At 42.8% G+C, this 21,426-nt stretch overlaps 1 protein-coding gene across 1 annotated transcript; it reads right to left on the reverse strand.

Annotated features, from left to right (window-relative positions):
- Positions 1–10,151: 10,151 nt before the first annotated feature.
- On the reverse strand, positions 10,152–17,225 carry LOC109479734 (histamine H2 receptor-like). Its single transcript, XM_019781724.1, has 6 exons — positions 17,008–17,225; positions 16,469–16,849; positions 13,781–13,982; positions 12,193–12,284; positions 11,714–11,879; positions 10,152–10,761 (listed from the first exon to the last, which is right to left on the reverse strand). Exons 2-6 carry the CDS (start codon positions 16,758–16,760, stop codon positions 10,152–10,154), a joined length of 1,362 nt encoding a protein of 453 aa, XP_019637283.1. The 5' UTR covers positions 16,761–16,849; positions 17,008–17,225.
- Positions 17,226–21,426: the final 4,201 nt, after the last annotated feature.

A 21,426-nucleotide genomic window follows, 5' to 3' on the forward strand; every position in this document is an offset into this window, starting at 1 on the left:
GATAATAATAATAATAATGATAAATAAACTTCGCCTGTCATAGATTTCATTAGTTGTTTGTTTCAATCTATTAAGATAGTTCGAAAGTAACTGTAGGCTAAAAAATATAGAAGACAGGTAAAGATGAAGCAACTTGTTTGATAAGACCCGTAAGTTTGAAGTAGGTTTAAAAATACAGAAAGAAAGTTAAAGAAGTAACTTGTTTGGTAAGTTTGAACCTATTTTTTTCCACAGTAAATGGACCATCGGATGGGCAGCTGTTCAAACTTGAATGGCCGATAGTTCGCACGGTGGTAAAATCTGGGCTGTAAAGTTCCCACATTTCATAGAATCCGAACAGTGTTCGATCGTGTTCGATCTGGGCGATTCGAATCGAACCCGCGTTCCATTTCGGGGTCACATGCGGTCATTTACAATAAAGCGGCAAAACAAGCCCTTCTGCCTGAGTGACTCGCAACAGATAAAAAACAACACTTTTCTATAGATTCAAACAGTTTCCAGGACACTACATGTCCGCTATCATTTTTTTTGTGGACATGTAACATGTAGCAAAGCTACATGTAGCAAAGCATAACAAAATCTAATGTTAGTCTCCTTATTAACTGTACCTATAGACCACCCTCAGCGGACGATACCTTTTTTGATACCTTTGACTCACAGCTACATAGAGCTACAAGCTATACTCAGTCTATTAAGTTTCTATTGGGAGACTTTAACTCTAAGAACAGTAACTGGCTGAGTAGTAACACCACAGACAATGCCGGACGTAAGCTGGAAAACATCCTTCTGGACTACGGGCTAGAGCAAGTGATCCACGAGCCTACCCGTGGTGGCAACCTACTAGACCTGATCATCACTTCCCACCCAGCGATGTGCAACCAATCCGGCACCATGGCACCCCTCGGGGACTCGGACCACTTGTCAACCTTTGCTATATTAAATTTTAAAGCTACACGGCCCTGTGGGAGAGGCTTGTCTGGTTGTACAAAAAGCAAATTTCGAAACACTCTGTGAAAACATTAATAATGCCCCGTGGAATTTAAACTTTGACTATGATTCAATGGATGATGTATGGGATTCCTGGTATAATATGTTCCTCTCAATCTGTAAAAAGCATATTCCCCACAAATTTGTCCCAACACAAAACCTGCAAAACCCTGGATTAACGGCAACAAAGAAATCGTAAGTGCGATCCGTAAAAAACATCGCCTACACTCTAAAGCCAAGCAGAAGAACACGGCAGAAGCTTGGTCATCCTACCGGAGCCAACGAAACCTAGTCACTGCTCTAACAAGAAGAGCTGAAGCCACTTACCTCAAGGAAGTCCTAGAAGACGTCGAAGGCGGAAACACACGACGCCTCTTCAAGTACACCAAGACAGTTCTAGGACAAGCCTCTACTGGCGTTCCAGCACTTAAACTGGGAAATAACATCCTTGACTCACCTAGAGAAAAGGCTACAGCACTTAATGACTTTTTTGTCCAGCAGACCGACTTACCCGGCAGAGATGATCCTTCTTCTGCCTTTTGTCCCACCCGTCTCTCCTAAAACACTCCTGGAGTCACTGCAGGTAACAGTGGACGAAGTCCGCCAGCAACTTCTCAGCCTTAAAGTTGGAAAGTCCTGCGGCCCAGACGACATTACTCCTAACCTCTTGCGTCGGGTAGCGGATTCCATCTCTCGACCCTTAACGCACCTGTTTAACATGTCGCTCTCACTCGGGCAAGTCCCCTCCAGATGGAAGGAAGCAAACGTGACACCTATTCACAAAGGAGGTAGTCGTCATGCCCTCAACAACTACAGGCCAATATCACTTCTGAACAGTATCCCCAAAGTATTGGAAAACCTTGTAAACAAACGTTTAAATGACCACATTCGCCCAATGCTGACAAAACACCAAAGCGGATTTCGAGCGTACGACAACACTACTCTCCAACTGGTCCGACTTGTGGACGAATGGACAAAAGCTATGGACAAAGGAGAGGTGGTTGGTTGCGTCTTTCTGGATCTGCGAAAGGCTTTTGATAAAGTCTGGCACCATGGTCTTCTGGCCAAACTAGCAGGTTACGGAATCCGTGGGTCCCTCCTAGAGTGGTTTTGCAGCTACCTTACAGATAGACGTCAGCGGGTGGTTGTCAACGGCGCAACATCCGACTGGAAGACACCCCTTGCTGGCGTCCCCCAGGGTTCTATCTTAGGCCCAACACTCTTTATCTTATACATTAATGACTTACCTTCTAGATGTACAACATGTGAGGCGAATCTGTTCGCAGATGACACCTCTCTTACTGTAGCTCACCGTTCCATCAACACAGTTGTAGACTCACTGAACACAGATCTGGCAACAGTTTCCGAGTGGCTACAACACTGGAAACTAGAGGCTAATAGGGACAAATGTAAAGTTATGTTTCTCACTACCCGCCCCCTCCCACAAAGGATCCCCCCGGTCATCTTAGCCGGTACCACCTTACAGATTGTCCACAGTCACAAACACCTGGGTGTGACCCTAACCAGTAAACTCACCTGGTCTGCACACGTCGAAGCCATGACAAACAAGGCAAGACGTACTGCTGGAATGCTCTGCGCCCTTCGGAAAAAGGTGCCCAAGACCATACTACTATAACTGTACAAAATCATTGTCAGACCAGTTCTAGAATATGCTGACATCGTCTGGGGTGGTCTCACCATGCGTGATCAAAAGACCATCGAATCGGTCCAATACCGGTCAGCCAGAGTGATAAGTGGACACCACGGGATACCTTATCCCTCTCACAAATCTCTCTATTCTCAGTTTGCCCTCCCTTCACTTACTTACCGTCGTAAGGTCCACGCAGTAACCACTCTGTACAAATTGAAGAATGGTCACTGCCCGCCCCACCTAGCTAGTTTATTACCTGTTACCAGGACATCCGCCATACACTCCAGATACCCCCTCAGAAATGGAAATAATCTTTGTGTACAAATCCCCAAAAGCTCCAGAACACAGAATGCCTTCCTCCACAGAGCCACCCTCCTATGGAACTCCCTCTCAGTTGACATTCAATCGGCCCCTACACTGTTTTCTTTTAAAGCTAAAGCATGGAAATCCTTCGGGGATCCATATTCTACTTAACTACACATCACATTTGTGTCACCTCCCGACTTAACAGTTGTACATATTATCTCCGAGTCGGCAACTTTGTAAATACTTGGACTCTACCACTTAAACAATATGTATTTCATAAATGTAAGCACATATTATTCTTATTGTATTTGGATTGTAATATGTATTTTTATGTATGTATAACGTTTCTTTCTACTCCCCAGGGTGTCCCTTAATAATAGTCTCTGACTAGTTGGGACACCCTGGCTTCTTTGTAAGCCAAATAAATAAATAAATAAATAAAACATATAATTCTTTGCGGATTTATGGTGTTTTTTTTAGTTGGATCGAACCCGGAAGTGGGGGTGGTGGTGTGTGGTAAAGGTAGCGAGTCACAAGTATGCAAATGAGTCTTATGCAAACTTTTGCATACGTGCCTATATTACTACAACTTCTTGTTAAGCCTTGTATGTTTGACGTACATGTACTATAAGCAGCAAGCTTCTGTATGTGACATTTCGGACTCCAGTCACTATATTTACGATCGAAACATTTGTGGATACGCACCATGTGCCAGGGTTTTGCTTCCTCAGGAATGTATGTCGTAACATTGATTACCGGTTATTTTTAACGTCTGATCTAACGGTTCCGGTTGTCATTCTGAGTTTCATTACGAGTTCCTTGCGGCAGATAAAACAGAATTTTATAAGTTCATGGGTACATGTCATAAGCTGCAGATGAAAATGTTGACCTGTGTTAACACAACCTGGAAATCTAACACATGAAATTTAACACCATCAACTATTCATAAGAAACAATATATAATAATACACAATAAAAAGCCAGGAGGTATAAAATCTCAGATTTTACTTGTTACCTTCGCCAAGAAGGTTATGTTTTCAGGGGCGTTCGTGTGTCTGTGTGTGTGTGTGTGTGTGTGTGTGTGTGTGTGTGTGTGTGTGTGTGTGTGTGTGTGTGTGTGTGTGTGAGCACGATAACTCAAGAAGGCTAAGGTGGATTGTCTTGATATTTGGTAGGTGGGTAGGTCTTCATGAGACGTGGAATTGATTAGATTTTGGACGCCCTGGCGGCTTGTTATGGTACTGCAGCTGAACTTCCGGTTTTGATATCTCATGATCTGGACATAATAGGTTCACTAAATTGGGATGGTAGGTAGCTCTTTGACTGGGGAAGAAATGACATGAGTTTGGACCCCCTAGCGGCTTGTTCTGGAACTGCAGAAGCATTCGTTGAAAAATATTCGAAGGAGGATAACTCAAGAACCGATTGACGGATCATCATGATTTTTGGTATGTGGGTACCTTAAAGAATGATTGACATATTAAAATTATAGTTATGCAAATCAGCAGCTGATTAGCATAATTAATGAGGAAAATGCTACAAATCTGCTACCTTCCATGATATGATTATTCAAACGTGTGACATGCGTAATTGTGAAGTAGAAGAACATTGGCAGATGGTGTTTATGCAAATGAATGCCTAATTTGCATAGTTAATGCGAATTGTCAACATTCGTCAAGACTAAAGGGTAACATCATTTGGCGAAGGTATGAGATCGCGGAACTCTAGTTTGTAACTGCAATCAGCCCTCGGGCAAGTATTTGCAAAAAAACCGTTCATAAACATGTACCATAGGCACCTACCTTGCCTAGTAAGGTCCTCCACATAGTTGATTTGCATCCACAGAGATTGTGCAGTTTCTGTAGACAGGCAAACAATCATCATTAAAAGCAGTTGTATGTATTTGTAGTATACAATTGATTGTATTCTATCTATACTATGCGTTAGGCCACACGGCTTAGTTTTATGTATAACATCCTCTGAAGACCCCCAAACTAGTACGCGCGGGCGAATAAAATAAAAGATCCGGCCAAAAATAAAAATGCTACTAAACCACAGGAATACAAAGGTGGTATTGTGAATTTGCGGTAGTACATAGCAACGTCTACGACAAGCCGGCACATGCTGACTTTGTTAGGAATTCATGAATCGGCATAGTACGTATGTACTGAGTTCTTGAGTCGTGGAGCTTCGGTAGCCTGGATGCCATGAGGTACCACCGGCTCCGTATTGTCCCTACCATGGACTACCCTAGAGCCAGGCCAGAGCCTCGGTGGACGTGATTTTTTTTGGCGAACAGGCGAAAATCAATGCGCGCACGGATGTCATCTATAAAATTAAGTCGGTGTGGCCTTATATGCAAATAACAACAGGTGGCCATTAAGTAACCGTTCCACTAGATCATATATGGCGCTCAATGATCCTAGGCACCCGTTATACGGACACCAGGAGGTCCCCCGACGTCTGAAATCCCGCCGCAGCTTCATGACGGCCCGAGGCCTCGGGGGCATGACACCAGCGACCCTCAGGATAGAGCTGTGGAAGGAGAGTCACCCAAGTAACAACAGGGCACTCCCTCCCCCCAGCGAGACACTGCCCCCAGGGACCGACTTGCGCAGAAGGGACTGGGTGGCCCTGAACCGGGCAAGGGCTAAGGTGGCCAGGGCAGGGGACAACCTGGCACGGTGGGGCAAGTCCACCAGTACAACTTGCAGCTGTGGAGGGGACCCCCAGACCATTCAGCACCTGATGCACGGTTGCAGGCTTGGTCCTACCTGCACAGACACAGATCTCCAGGAGGCCAATGAAGCAGCGCGGAACTGGCTGGAGTGGATTGGCGACAAGCTATGATGATGATGATATATGGCGCTCTGGAATACTGTTGCTCGAAAGTTGGTAATGTCCAACACAATTGTATTCACAACTTAATTTTTGCAGAAAATGCATGGCGCTCTTACCGTTATTCTTGTTATCTAGTACCCGGTAGTTGTGTTGCTGTTCTGCGTGTAGACTGGACAGGTTGGTTCTGAGGACGAAGGCGTCGCCGGCTTGTTGTGCCTGGACGGCGGCAACGGTAGCCTCTAACGCCGCCACAACCTCGTGTTCTAGCCGGGACAGTTCGGCGGACACGCGGGCCTGTTCCTGGCTCATACGGGCCTGTTCCTGGCGCACTTTGCTGACTTGTGCTAATGGCAAAATATAAAAATCCAAGTCCATAGCATGTTGAGGACAAAAGATACAAAAACCGGAAGTTCTGCTGCAGTACCAAGACCAGTCACCAGGATGCCCATATTTAACCTTGAAGTTTGTCTTCCTAAGATCTACCAACATACCAAATATCATTACAATCCATAAAGGCGTTCTGAAGTTATGCTGACTACAAATGTGCGGACACACAAATACACACAAACACAAATTTACAACAGACACATACACACAGACACGCCAAAAACAATTCAATACCTCCATTTTTCATGGAGGTAATCATGCAAATGTATAGGATATAGACGTTTTCTCTTGCACAAACAAACTATTCCCATATTGCTTACGTTTCGGTATCTATTAGATATTTTCATTAGAGCTTATGACTGGAGTTCTGCTTCTTGCCTCTATATATATGTAGCCGATGTAGGTGGCGCTTTTGCGGCGAGAACGCAAAATATAATCCTATTCTCTACCAACCTGATGAAACTATTTTCGGAAACATGTGAATGAAGGTTGGGAAGCAACTGTGTACATGTACATGTACGTGTACATTGCTATTGCTTTGGGTGTGTTTTTTCTGTGTATTTTATTTAAATGTAGTATAGCGGGGAAATTTGGTTACCACCGATTGATCTTTAGGTCAGGTTGGAAGGGAGCGATGGTTGGCGCGTATGGAACCTGCCTACAATGTAACATGTACACAAAAGATGAAAATTGTTGCTGTTCGGAGCTTGTTTTGTCTAATTGATTGATTGATTGGTTGATTGATTGACTGATTGATTGATTGATTGATTGGGGAATTCGGTTACCGCAGACTGATCTTTTGGTCAAGTTGAAAGAAAGCGATGGTTATCAAAACTAAATGCTTGTGTGTCTTTCAAACCATACTTTTATTTCACGGAAAACTAGCGGCCCTCACCTGACAGAATGCTGACCCCGGCGAGAGTAGACACTACGCCGAACATGCACACAACCTGCAGCAGTCTGGTCCAGACGTCTGGCATCTTAGCAGGAAAAAGACGGACAAAAAAACATTACATCTATATATCCAAACTCAAATTAACGACGAAAGTAATGTGTATAGACGTGTTTCTATAACAAGGCCAAGGTAGCCTCTACCAGGCTTCGGGAGGCGGCTGGAAAGAGTAGAAATCGGCAAAATAGAGAGATAGCATGCCAAGGCTAGGGAGTTGGTCTATTGGAAAGAACAGTTTGCCGTTCCCGATGCTATCTCTCTATTTGGGCGATTTCTACACTTTCCAGCCGCCTCCCGAAGCCTGGTAGAGGCTAAGGCCAAGGGTCAGTGCCCTTTGAAAAACTCAACATGGAGCATGTTTTCCCGTTATTAAAGTACGCGGCATTATGGACCTCATTATGTAATTGAACCAGTAATTCTACCTCATTAGTAACTATAGCAACAACAAAATGATGTCCTACGTATTGACAAGAGTATGTCTGTCCAGGTGTCATCCAGTAGACTATGTAACTGACGCAAAAATTACCTGTCATACAGTGTTTGTTGTTGTATCCATACGTTGTAATAGTAGCTGTAGCTATATATATATTTATGTTGTTATGTATTGCTAATATATAAACGACTAGGAAAGACGCCAAATGACAACAAAATAAATTTGAATTTGCGTATTGTTCTATGTAAAACATAACAAAAAGCTATTGTTTGAATACGTTAAAATACAAAATTTTAGATTTATTCAAAGTACTCCCCGAAATTTTCTCCAGATTTTACAAATCTCATATTTTTATCTCAACGTGGAAATATGTCTTCCTGTAGCTGCTTGCTTTGAAATAATCCAATCCGTTTATATAGCTATACATTGGAAAGTTTATCGAACTTATGTTTCAAATATACAAACATTGTTTACCTTAGACATCGGCGGTTCCTGACTGGAAGATGGCGACGGTTGGCGCTGGCCTGCCGGTCTGGCCGCAGTCGGGGAAACGTCAAATGTCTTCATCGCTCAGAATTGTCTATGTGTTTAATGACAACGTATACTCCTGAAAGCACCGTTATGGCCTGGTTATGTAGATGTATTGAAGATGTACTAGCAGCTTAGACGCTTAAAACTGTCTTCTATGTCCGCTTAACGTTGTTTCTACTTTCCAGCCGTCTCCCAAAACCTCGTACAGGCTAATTCGGGACCAGAATCAGACCAGGCCTGCCTATCTATACGAATCGAATTGAATTTGATTTAAATTTGGGTCAAATTTCAATACCAACCACGCCCCGACCTACTTCAGACAACCAGCCAACCACCAGCCAACCTCCCACCAACACCTAGTACAATATACCATAGCTACAAGAATGACGCAAATCTAGAAAAAAAAATAATAAAAGGTATAAACAGACGACTTCTATCTGAAAAAAATAATGTTTCAATAGTTCAAGAAGTTATTATAATAAGGAGAGAATTTAGTGATTCTTACAATCAAAAACCCCTACCCGTTAGAGTCGGTGTGTGCGTCCAACTCCACTAGAGCCGTTCAAATGGTGAGAATGCTCGAGCTAATGATTAACTTCATCGCAACGACGTAGTTCAATGGTGTTGTCAATTTCAGATCTCCCTTGACTCACACCTTGTGACACCTGGTTTCCAGGTGAGTTGGAGAAGTATTTATAATTACCTGCTTTGAGAAACGTAACGTCCGTAAACAGCTGTTAATAACAGAGTGTAACTAAGGCCCTGTTCATATGAAGTCAGTAAAGGCGCTTCACAAGTGGTTTCCCCCGAAGCCGGTTTCAAGTGGCCCCATCTGAACACTCCAAATTACATTGAAAGCGCCTCGATCCCAAACCACTTCTAGAGGTGGTTTCGAATCGGTTTTCCCACATCGCGATTTGCGTCTGAACGCAATGTGATTTCAATGTGACTTCGCCTGGTCATGGATTACGGGGTGATATTTCTATATTTATATGCAATATCAAATTTTAGGTGGCAGCAACTTAAAGCAGTAATGGTCAAATAATGTGTCCGTTCTAGGGCGAGCTTCACCGCCTCTGGCGGGACCACGTCGGCATTCGGCCGAGATACGCTGGGAGGGGGGCACCAGCAAGCAGGTCGTTGACAGTCTGACATTAATAACACGCTACCTGGCGTGTTTTCATCAAACAACAATGAATGCAGTTTCGGAGAATCGTGATCGGACACGGTTTGAAAGGAATGTATGGCACGTTGAACAGATGTGAGGTATGCGAGTTACCCTAATCGCGGTTCGTGTGACTTCATATGAACAAGGCCTAAGTACTGGAGACCATTTTCTTTAATTATAGCGATGACGTAACATTACATGTATACGGTTGCTAGTCATCAATAAAGGATTATGTACGTAAACAAACCGTGCCAAGCGATTTTGCCTCTTCATTTATATAATTATTTGAAGGAACCCAGAGCTTCTTCCAACATGTTGTCTACCTTCAAACCAGGGAACCACAAAATAAAACTAAAACATTCCGTTTTTTTTTATTCCAACATCTAATCACAAGACGTGGTGACGGCACACTCAAGTTTTTTTCAACTTATATTAATGCCGCCACCAACACAGGGACAATACAATACTCATTTTCACCTGAGTCTAGTGAGGAAAGCCGTGTAAAGTGCCTTTCCCAAGGGCACAAGATCGGTGGCATGTCGGAACTCGAAACCGGGACCTCTTGATGCCGAGTCGCGCACGCTGCTGTTGCGCCACACGACCCCACAAACATTCCGTTTCTGGCTACTATAAACCATATAACAATATTCATGACACTTTGAACAATGATTGACACATTTATTATAAAAAAATACGACGAATTTCGAAGATCCCCAAGATTGACATGAAGCTCATTCAGACGGTGTCGGCAGAGGGACCCCTGGTAGGTCTTCTGGCCGCTCTTCTCGAATATCCCCAAGATTGACATGAAGCTCATTCGGACGGTGTCGGCAGAGGGACCCCTGGTAGGTCTTCTGGCCGCTCTTCTCGAAGATCCCCAAGATTGACATGCGGCTCATTCAGACGGTGTCGGCAGAGGGACCCCTGGTAGGTCCTCTGGCCGCTGTTCGTCAGAAACCTCCCTGTCTAAACTGTGTTCCTCTATCGGCGCTGCAACGATCGTGTCCGCTTCGTCAGCAAACCTTACAACAGTGTCACTCCTCCGCAGTTCCTGTTCTCTGACTGTTCTGTTATCCGCATTGGCTCTGTCGTTTATCAAGTTCACGTTGGAGAGCCGGGAAGTCTGTGTGTTCGCTGCCGTGAGTTGTGCCGGCGCAGCCGTCGCGGAGTTCCAGAGATCATCCGTCCCTACTACAGTCGTAATCGTGCCCTGATCCACCGCCTTTCTTCTAAACAGTTTCCAAACCGTTTTGCGGATGATCCGGTTCATGTAACCGTAGATGAAGGGGTTCACGACGCAGGCGATGAAGCGTAGCCACACCGCCGCCGTCTCCACGTCTGCCGGTACCTCCAGACCGCCTAGCTCCACGCTCGTGACCACGAGGTACGGGACCCAACACACCACGAACCCGGAGGTTATACAGAAAATCGTCCTGGCGGCTTTGCAGTCTTGTTTGCGGTACGTGGGCCCGCTCGTCGCTTTATTACAGGAATGTGGCTGTATTCTGTGAATGAATGAACGGAGAATGAATTATCTTTATTGCTCGACAGTTGTACTACCCTGGAAGCCAGAACTCGTTTTCCGGGCCGCAAGAGTCCTTCGCCCGCTGGTGTAAATTACCGCTACGGGGGAGTCTAGCCCGGGGGGAGTTTGGCTGGCCCTACAAACGAGTTGCAGGGCCGAAACCTCCCCACGGGCTCAATTCCACCGCAGCGGTAATTTAGGTCTGCGGGCGAAGGGCTTCTGGCTGCCGAAGGAAACGGCTAGCGGCCCGTAAACTTGGCTGGCACCCAGGTTACAGTTGTACATGGTACAATGTATGGCAAGGATAACAATGTGGTCTTTACAATCATACTAGTCAATTCCTAGGAAACCAAAACTACAACGTAAACGGCGTATTGACATGATGTACATTAAGCATTTCTGTCTGTCACAATTCTTTCTCTCTTTTCTAAAGCGTTACATACGTATTGGCCTATTATTGTTACATAGATATGGAGTCGGGGCATGACATAAGTAGATTGAAAATGTCTGTGTTTGTCTTTGGCAAAGGTTTACTAGATTTACTTGTGACTATATTTATTAATTTTTTTCTGTCTATTTGTTGATAAGATAAGTTTTTTGATAGTAGTTAAAGTTGTATGTAAATAATAGTTAATGATACAATGCTGTATTTTATGTAAAAGACTTCAGGAAGAATAGTGATGTATTATCACTAAAAAGGCAACTAACAGTAGATGATAGGTAGTATATAGTATTGTTATAATGTATAAATTCCTAGCAATTAGCATTAGAATACAGCGTCCCAGTATGCAATACTCATGTTTTGCATACTGCATGTCTTCTTGTGCATTTAGCCCATCTGGGCAAGAACATGCAATAAAGATTCATATCACTAATGGGAGCTTCCTAAATAAACAAACAAACAAACAAACAAACAAATCTATAGTATAAGCTGGACCTGTTGAGTCGGCGTCTGTGGCTGAAGGCAGTCTGTCCTATCCACCCGTAGGCAATTAACATTACCACGATAGGCACAGCCCCGGCTACTACGATTAGGAAAGGAGCATAGCTGATGTTTTTGTCTTCCAGCCAGGATAACGTGCAGTGAAACTTGGCGGCCTGAAAAAAAACATTATTATTATTATTATTATCATTATCATTATCATCATCATCATCATCATCATCATCATCATCATCATCATCATCATCATTATTATCATTATTATTATCATTATTATCATTATTATTATCATTATTATTATTATCCATTTAGGCCACAGCATGTAAATTGGATGACATCCTCCGCAGGCTCCTAATCTAATGCGAGAGGGCGAAAAAAAAACAAGACGGGCACAAGAAAACAAGATTCCTATACTTTCTAATTTTGATATCATAAACCCTGTTAAGCAAGAAATGATTCTGGTTTACTGACCTGATAGCCGTACCTCCCCCACCCGACCAGCGGTGGTAAAGCGACACATGCGGAAGTCACCCAAACTGCAGCGATGACGCCGACCGAACCACCTGTAGTAGTCAGGGGGGGAAATGATACTATCCCATCATCCTTTGCAATACACATTCCACAACACGTGTCCCAGATGGCTGACTGTCAGCACCAGGCATATAGTCTTGTCATGTTTCCTTTAAAAGTGCAGCAATGGCAACAATTTGACCAGTAATTTTTGGTTCTTTGAATTATCAAAGGACTCAAGTAGTGTATGAGGCTATCTGACTTTTATAACTTATGTACAACTTCTTACATTGTGTCATAAACATTTATGCAAACAATTGCTTCAAAAATGGTGCTCAAACTTCACCAAACTAAAGTGCTTTTCTACAAACTCTGTTGATTGGTGATATTATACATCTTGTGCATCAGAAAACCCCAAATGCACCAAAAAGCACCCATGGGAAACGGAAGAAAATTGCATTTGTTGACGATTAAATAAATATAATATTTTCTTCTGTTTCCCATGGGTGCTTTTTGGTGCATTTGGGGTTTTCTGATGCACAAGATGTAGTAGTAGTAGTAACTGTTAGTAGTAATTGGTGTATTTCTCGCTAAAAAAATCTACAGGCACTGAATTGCACTGGAAATACGTTATACATAACTGGTTACAGAATTACAAGGATAAAATTTTCTTTTGACACATTAGTTAGGTAAATACAATAAAAATACATATTATCAATACATATCTCCACTTATTAGTGGAATATCATGTCATACAATAACATGCATCAAGATGAGAAAAGTGTGATATATACAGGAATGGCAATTAGGCTACACCGAGTTAAATTTATTGATGACATCATCTGAAGACCCCCAAACTAGTGCGCGCGGGCAAATAAAAAAAATTCGGCCAAAAATAAAAATGCTACTAAAAAACAGGAATACAAAGCTGGTATTGTGAATAGCGACATAGCGACGTATACGACAAGCCGGCACATGCTGGCTTTTTGCGGAATTTATGAAAAATCACTGTACATATACAGAGTTGTTGAGTCGTAGAGCTTCGGTAGCCTGGATGCCATCCTCCAGAGTTACCACCGGCTCCGTATTGACGCTATCTCCCATGGACTACCCAGGCCTAGAGCCAGGCCAGAGCCTCGGAGGACGTGATCTTCTAACTGTTTCTTTTTTCAGGCGAAAATCAATGCGCGCGCGGATGTCATCCATAAAATGAAGTCGGCGTGGCCATAACAGTTTTACCAAGCCGCTAGGGGACCCAAACTCATGTCACTTCTTCCCTATCCCAAGAGCTATCTGCCATCCAAAATTCGTGACCCTAGCATGTCCAAATCGCGAGATATCAAAACAGGACGTTCTGCTGCAGTACCTAGAAAAGCCGCCAGGGGGCCCAAAATCAAATCATTTCTAGGTCTTATCAAGACCTACTTACCTACCAAGTTTCATTGCAATCCATTCACTGCTTCTCGAGTTATCTTGCTAAACCACACACACACACACACATACACACAGACAAACGCTACTGAACCTTCTTGGCGAAGGTAAAAATCACCTGGACGTGAAGGTGCTGTTGTACTGCAGCGGCCGTAGGATGGCGGAGAAGCGGTCCACGGAGACCACGGCCAGCGTCAGGATGGACGCACAGAACAGCAGGTTACCGATGAACCCCTGACCCTGGCACCACTCAGGACCGAACACCCATTGGTTGTAGATGGATGACGTCAGAGAGAAGGGGATGACTAGAAGAGTAATACCTGGAAGGGTGGGGTGGGGGTCAAACGCAGTTATTTTTATGAAAACTAGTAGTACTATTTCATGTAAAAAAATGAAATACTAGAGAAGTAACATTTGCAAAGCAAATGCATAATGTTTACCTACGGACATGGTCTGCCCTGTTAATTTTTACTCATTCACATACATGTACTACTAGTATATGGTGACAGGAGTAGAGCAGACCATGAAATTGCAACATGATGTAACCCAACACCAGTCACCATGGTGACAGACGTCAACAAATCATGTCATTGGCCAGGTCAGAGGTTAGTGTTTGGAACAGAAGAGGAAGAAACTGAGTAAAAACAATATGTTTCCCTTCGGTAAACATAAAAATGAAATACTAGAAGCGTTTAGAATATGCCATACATCTATGTATAAAGCACGGGACTCAAAAGGAAAGTATAAGCAGATTTGAGGAGGTACATGTATTTGGCCAAATTCTACTTCTTTTTTCCCCCTTTGCCATAGAACCCAAACCAACTTGCAAAACATTGCAGTTACTGGCATCCGGATACTCTCCAAACAGAGGTTTGGGTTTGGGGTTATTTTAGCGTGTTTTTAGGCTTTTTATCGGGGTTTCTCTTTTGCACTGAATTTTTTTTTCTCATCAAACCCAACCTCTGCCGGCACTCACCCCGGGGCGGGGCAAACCTATACAGGAAAGGTGACAGTGCTCCACCCCGGGAACCATCAAATTATCATTAGGGATATCCATTTTACTGTGGTGGATTATCACACATCCAGCCAGTCAGAAAGACTGGGTTTGATGAGAAAAAACAATTCAGTGCAAAAGAGAAACCCCGATAAAAAAGCCTAAAAACACGCTAAAAATAACCCCAAACCCGCCAAACCTCTGCTTGGAGAGTAGCACCCGGCTACAGAGACATGTAAATATTTATTCCCCGCCTTGTTACTTAGAAACTGATCTCCTGTATACACTACAGCACCGTGTTTTTATGTCCTGGTACCAGCAACATTGCCGGCAATAAACTAATCCATGTACCCCCTGGACCCCGCTTCCTTTATCGGAACAACACTTATGTTGTTTGCGGAAGGCTCGTCGAGGAGGGCCATGTTTGTTGTGAGCGGCAAAGGTAAACAAAGTAACAAGGATATTTTCAAGCCGACAAGCGCAAAGCACTAAATTTAGTGTTGAAGAAACTAAACGAGATCTCGTGGGGTCGTGTGACGTAGCGGCAGTGCTCGACTAAGAACCAAGAGGTCCCGGGTTCGAGTCCTGACATGCCACCGATCTTGTGCCCTTGGGAAAGGCACTTAACACGACTTTCCTTAACTTAACTCAAGTGAGAATGAGTACTGTCTTGTCCTGTATTTGTCCTCTGTGTTGGTGGCGGCATACAATAAGTTGAAATAACTTGAGTGTGCCGTCACCATGTCTTGTCATGAAATGTTAGAATAAAAAATGTTTATATCATACAGTTTCTGAATTGCTCTTCGAATGCTCGTTAAGTTGGAACAAATAATCTATCCTCTTCCATTTGTTATGAAATAAAGACTAAACGTTAACTTCCAACACTAACCCCAAATTTTTGGTCGAAACCTTGATGGAGTCAACCAAAAATTTGGGTCCCAATACTTTGTTAGTTAGTGTTGGAAGTTAAAGTTTAGTCTTTTTTTTTAAATGACTTGTACCAACACAGATGAAATTACATGCTCGTCCATTTGTTGTTGTCGCATTTTTCCTCATATTTTTAACCCAATATTAAAGCGGTACATTATTCATAACACCGATTACAACCTGGTATTACTACCTGTTTATTAGGAAATTAAAATGTTTCTAAGCAGTCTAAACTTATAGTAAGTTAATAAACAGTAAGTGCGATCCCGATATGTAAAGGCTCTTTCAAATTTGATGTTCATATCTAGTTGTACGAAATCACGCCATTCGCAATTTTGTTAAACCTCACATTGAAAATGTTGAAATTTACTAATAGTTTTCAGTACTTTCTTCTGCTAGTATGTAGATTACATATACACTAGCCTCTAAGAATTGATGCTAGGTCGAGTTACTTCTTACTACGTTTAGAATAGGCTCTCTCTCTCCTCTCTGTCTATTAGTCAGTCTCGAAAGATTTAGAATAGACTAGACTATTGCTGCACATTTGTATCTTCTGCAAGTACCTAATGTACAACCGTACGTACGTTGCGCAAAATAGTTCTATGTTTCAACTGAAAACTAGAACGTTAATCTTGAACCTGATACATGATTTGTAGAATCATTTGAATGGTCAATGCAAAAAGGTTTCTTATTTTTAAAAAAGAAGAACTCAAACCCAGTAAAACTATAGCTAGTACCATGTATGTTGTTGAATATAGTATAATGTTACGGGCGTAGATATAGTCTCACATACCACTGTACTTTCTTTCTTATGTTGTTTGTAACTGCAATTATCCCTCGGGCATGTATTTGCAATAAACTTTCTTTACTTTTAACGACACCCACCTATGTCACAGCAGGCCAGGTTAAGGACGAAGCGATGCCCCACGTCCGCTAGAATGACGGGTTTCCTGACGAAAACGTAGCAAACGAGAACGTTTCCAACCAGGGACAGCAACAGGACAACCGCCAATACAACACTCCTGCCGACTGTAGCCGCGAAACTCTTGTTAAACTCATCCATACCGTTCCCCAAACCTGCTGTTGTAGTGTGGTCGTACACGCTTGTAGTGTTCGCTTGCGTCCATGGTGAGAAACTCGCGTTGGTGTTGCCGTAATATTCGTAGTCCTCAGCCATTTTTCAAGAGATGGTCGCCCGGCTATACCACCAACTTACAGCGGTGGAGGCTGCCAGCTGTATCCAGTCCATCCAAACGCATTGCGTACCTAGAACGAAAGAAACTATGATCAAAATGAGCTGACATGGAACTACACGGTTCCTTGTTCTGATACATTACGTTCTCTCACATTTTGTATCAACTCAGCGTTATGTAAGTCCATAAACTACCGAGACTTGACAGCAAACATGCTCATAACTTACTCACCAAATATAGCACCAAACTGTGTTACTCAAACACTCGGTCCAGATAACGTCCAGACTCCAACCAGTAGCGTGTTTCACTATTATGACAACAGCGTGCTATATCTGATTTTCACGTAGACTAAAGCGTGAAAAATGAGCGTGGAAAAGACGTACATGTGACAGCTGTTACAGGACCTACATGAAACGAAGAACCTGTTTCACGCCTTTGTTTCCCATATGATTAACAATAACGACAGCTATAAAATTCCCGTGGTTTTAGGAATAGAAACGTGCCGAATGGAGGTTTAACAAAGGTGAATACGTGCACTATTTTATCTCCATTTTGTCAGGTATACAGCGTTGTTTGTCCAGCCACTTAAAGGGGTATACAATGCTTTTAATTTAGACGTCAATCCACATGTTTTGTCGGTGGCTTTTATGCTAGGCTGGCCTTGAGTGTGTAGTGACCCTACTGTTACAAAAGATTTCAAGATTTATATCACTACACTGACGTAGGTTATGAAACATGTCCATGCCTCTATTATGATGTTATAAGGCCACACGAAGTAATTTTTATGGATGACATCAGCGCGCATTAATTTTCGCCTAATTTTGGGGGAAAAAAAGAGAAATTTTGTTGCCTTCTGACAGTGGTCAACATGCCGAAAATGGGCAAATATGTCTGTTGCCGTGCCGGAAGGTGGATGGCAGATAACTATGAAGAGAGGAGACAAGACAAGACTCTGATCTAATGTTTTGTTTCTTACTTTGATGCAGTGATATGTGATTCTGGCTGTGTACATGTGACGTTCCCACTGAATCAGAACCATTTGTACAATGATTGAGTCAAAATTTTGAAATGTATGAACCTTTTTTTTTTAGCCCGCCTTGTTTTTTTTTCGCCCGCTCGCATTAGATTTGGAGTCTGCGGAGGATGTCATCCATAGAATTTACTTGCAGTGGCCTAAACCTCAGAGATGCCGAATATAGCTCCATATAGAAGATTTTGGTAGACTCTTTGCATGATATACAAAGAGTCGAAGGCTATACGACAATGACCCAGCGTACATACCATGAACCACACACCGTAACTATGTGAACAGAATGGAAATTTGGCAGTCCAGTCACACATAAGAGAAATACAAACGCCTGTGCCATGTGAATAGACATCTGGGGCGACAATGAAGTACTTAAAGTCGTATATACGTACGTAACAACCAAAAAAGGCGGAGCATACAACCTTTGTCACCTAGAAAATTCATTGCTCTTCAAATATTTGTAAGTTATTACAGTGATATTCAATGGTTTGAAATGGCACTATTAATTAGCATTATGTTTACCAATCTTTTAATAATGGTATGACCATGTTGATTTGATTATATGGATGACATCCGCGCGCGCATGAATTTTCGGCCGTTTCCAAAGAAAAAGTTTTCAACCATACTGTAAATCGTGCAAAACAGTTGCTACATGAGAAAAAATATACCATAAGTTGCAAGGAAAACATTTAGAAACGATACCAATGTTGTAGAATGCCAAAATCCAAGGAAAAAAGACAAAAATGTAAAGAAATGAATTCGAAGAGTAGATTATTCGCCATAACATATTCTGTGCCATTTGTTCAACCTTCATGACCACGTAGATTTCATAGTGAAAACAATTTTTTTTTTGCAAAACTTTTTTTTATTCGCACGCGCGCATCAGTTTGGGGTTCCCAGAGGATGTCATCCATATAATCAAGTCAACATGGCCTATATATAAAAAAAACACAAGTCATTCGGAATTCCCTCCCGTGCTACTATAAGTAGCCTTGTGTAAGGTATAGCAAGCAGGTTTTACATTTTTTACATGTAGTCTCAAATCATGGTTGTTATTCTATTTTGCCCCCTTGTGTGGCATATTGGATAGATCCCGGCCAATTTCATACTGCGTTGCCAATTTAACACTGTATTGAACTTAGCCACCAAAAGATCTGCTGCACAAAGCCTTTTTGTTTGTCAGAACAGGCTGTCTTGATAAGGCCACACCAAGTAAATTTTATGGATGACGTCCGCGCGCGCATTGATTTTGGCCTGTTCCTAGAAAAAAACCCAAGAAATTCCACTTCCTGTAACTATGACCAAAGAGTCACGACAGTGTTGCAAATCGTCAGATTGACGTGAAACCCGTAACGCGAAAACAGGACAGGACGACAACTGCTATTCCACCTGATTTATTGCTGTTTTGATGATGAATAAAAAACTTCTTGCTTGTTACACTGTGTCATCTCATTCAATTTGTGTCCTAACATTTGTCGTCTCTTAGTATATTTCTAATCTAGGCATCTTGTTTTTTAGGGCCCTTCTTGTTTTTTTTTCGCCCTCTCGCATTAGATTTATGGTCTCCAAAGGACGTCATCCATAAAATTTACTTGGTGTGGCCTAACCGTACTTAGATCTGCGTCATAGCTGGATTAACTCATAACAACAGGAACAAAGAGCTTTCCTCTGGTAGGATTTGATTACGATTGGAGCATAGCAGTGAATAATTCCCCTTAATGTTGTTTGAAATCTGAAATTGCTTTAGTTATGTTTCACAGCAGAAGCGTAGTAGCTTTTTTTCAACTCTTATTGTTGAATTTTCTCGATTTGTACGTTATTTAGTTTATCTGTTATTTTTTTCTTTTTATGTGTACTTTCTATCCACACAGCAGGAAGCCTCCATCCTTGACTGGGGCCATTATCATACAGCAAGTGGACCAATCAGAAGTCCTCGTTTCATATTGGTTATGACGTCATACCTCACAAGAGCACGTCGGCAGGACGTACTGCGCCTGCGCGAAGCCCCGATTTTTCACGGTTTTCGTTGGATGTTTGGTCAAAGTTGGTTTAGAATTTTGCCTGTTGCAGACGATATCTTTTCCGATACACAACATTTGAAAAAAAAACCAGACGTGATGTTAACTAAATATGCGCGAGTACGATCTTATATTTATTGCCTTCGCCAAGAAAGTTTGTCTGTAAAGTGCTCTTCACAATTCACCAATTTCACACTTCCCAGAATGCCTAGTAACGGTCACGGATATACAGGGATATGACGTAAGACCATCCCCCCTCCCCCTTCCTCGATATAATATTTCCAACAAATTCTATCGACAAACTGATCAACTATTGTTTTGAATTATTTATCAAGTATAAAGCACCGAAGACTCTCGTAGTCGGTAATGCATGCGACCGTGCGAGTAGGAGAGTCTTCGATAGAAGGTGGAACGATAGAAGGTACGTCATTTTCTCTAATTCCAACAAAAATGCAATTATGGCATGTGCTTTATACTAGATAAATCAACTCAAAACAATAGTTGACCAGTTTGTCGATAGAATTTGTTGGAAATATTACATCGAGGAAGGGGGAGGGGGGATGGTCTTACGTCATATCCCTGCATATCCGTGACCGTTACTAGGCATTCTGGGAAGTGTGAAATTGGTGAATACATCACCGGTTTCGCGCAGGTGCAGTACGTACTGCTGACGTATCGGTAAGACATTTTACATCAGTAATACAACATAACATTATGACCCGCTATTTAATAAATGGTTTTTATTGTCCAAACAGTACCCGTGCAGTCGCAGCCTTTATACGGCTGACTTGATGCAGTCCTATGAAAGATAGGGAGGGCTGACGGAGGAAAGTCATGAACATCCGCGAACCTCTCACGACAAGATGATGATGATATTACTCAGTCCTCGTCTCTCCCAAGTAACAAGAATCCTTAAAAAAATTATTTTTTGTCTAGTGGTGACGTGAATAAGCAACGTTGCTTAAGTGCGTCACCACTATGTATTGTATTTTTTCATGTTGAAATTAAAAAAAAAAACAAGAATTCAATAGTGGCCACCTGTCATCTGTAATGACATTAATTCACTGCACGTCCCTTGAACAGGTAGCCTGGTATCCAGTCTTACGTGATTGGGGGTATTGGGGTGTTCAGGCAGGTTGTGCCTTCGGGGGCTCTACACGGCACAAAATCCCCCGTTTCCGTGTGAGAAATTGCCGCACACTTTCCCGGATATTTTAGGTTTCCGGTAGAACCCGGGGGTTTCCGACCTGCACACGAAACGTGTCCAGTCCCGTACATGTCCTGTACACTCCCGGAAATGAACCACTTTTTGTGTGCAGGTCGTGTACTGGACGTTATATGCCCGGACACGATCCCTGTACATCCCCGTATACGGCAGGAAATGGCCGTGCACCGCTCCGTGCGTTGCTGGAATATGCATAATTTAGCGGCAATTATCACCTAATTATTCTCCACACGGCAGCGGAAATTCGCCGTGTACGGGTCGGACATGCCGGTACTACACCCCCCCCCCCCCGGCCAAAACCCGCCCCGCTCTCGGGACCGGTTGCTCCCGTTCCCGGGACCCGTTGCTCCCATTCCCGGGGCCTGCTGTTCCCGTTCTCG

This window comes from Branchiostoma belcheri, unplaced genomic scaffold (genome assembly GCF_001625305.1).
Source record: "Branchiostoma belcheri isolate BF01 breed outbred unplaced genomic scaffold, Haploidv18h27 scaffold5, whole genome shotgun sequence".
In the NCBI taxonomy this organism is placed as follows: Eukaryota; Metazoa; Chordata; class Leptocardii; order Amphioxiformes; family Branchiostomatidae; genus Branchiostoma; species Branchiostoma belcheri.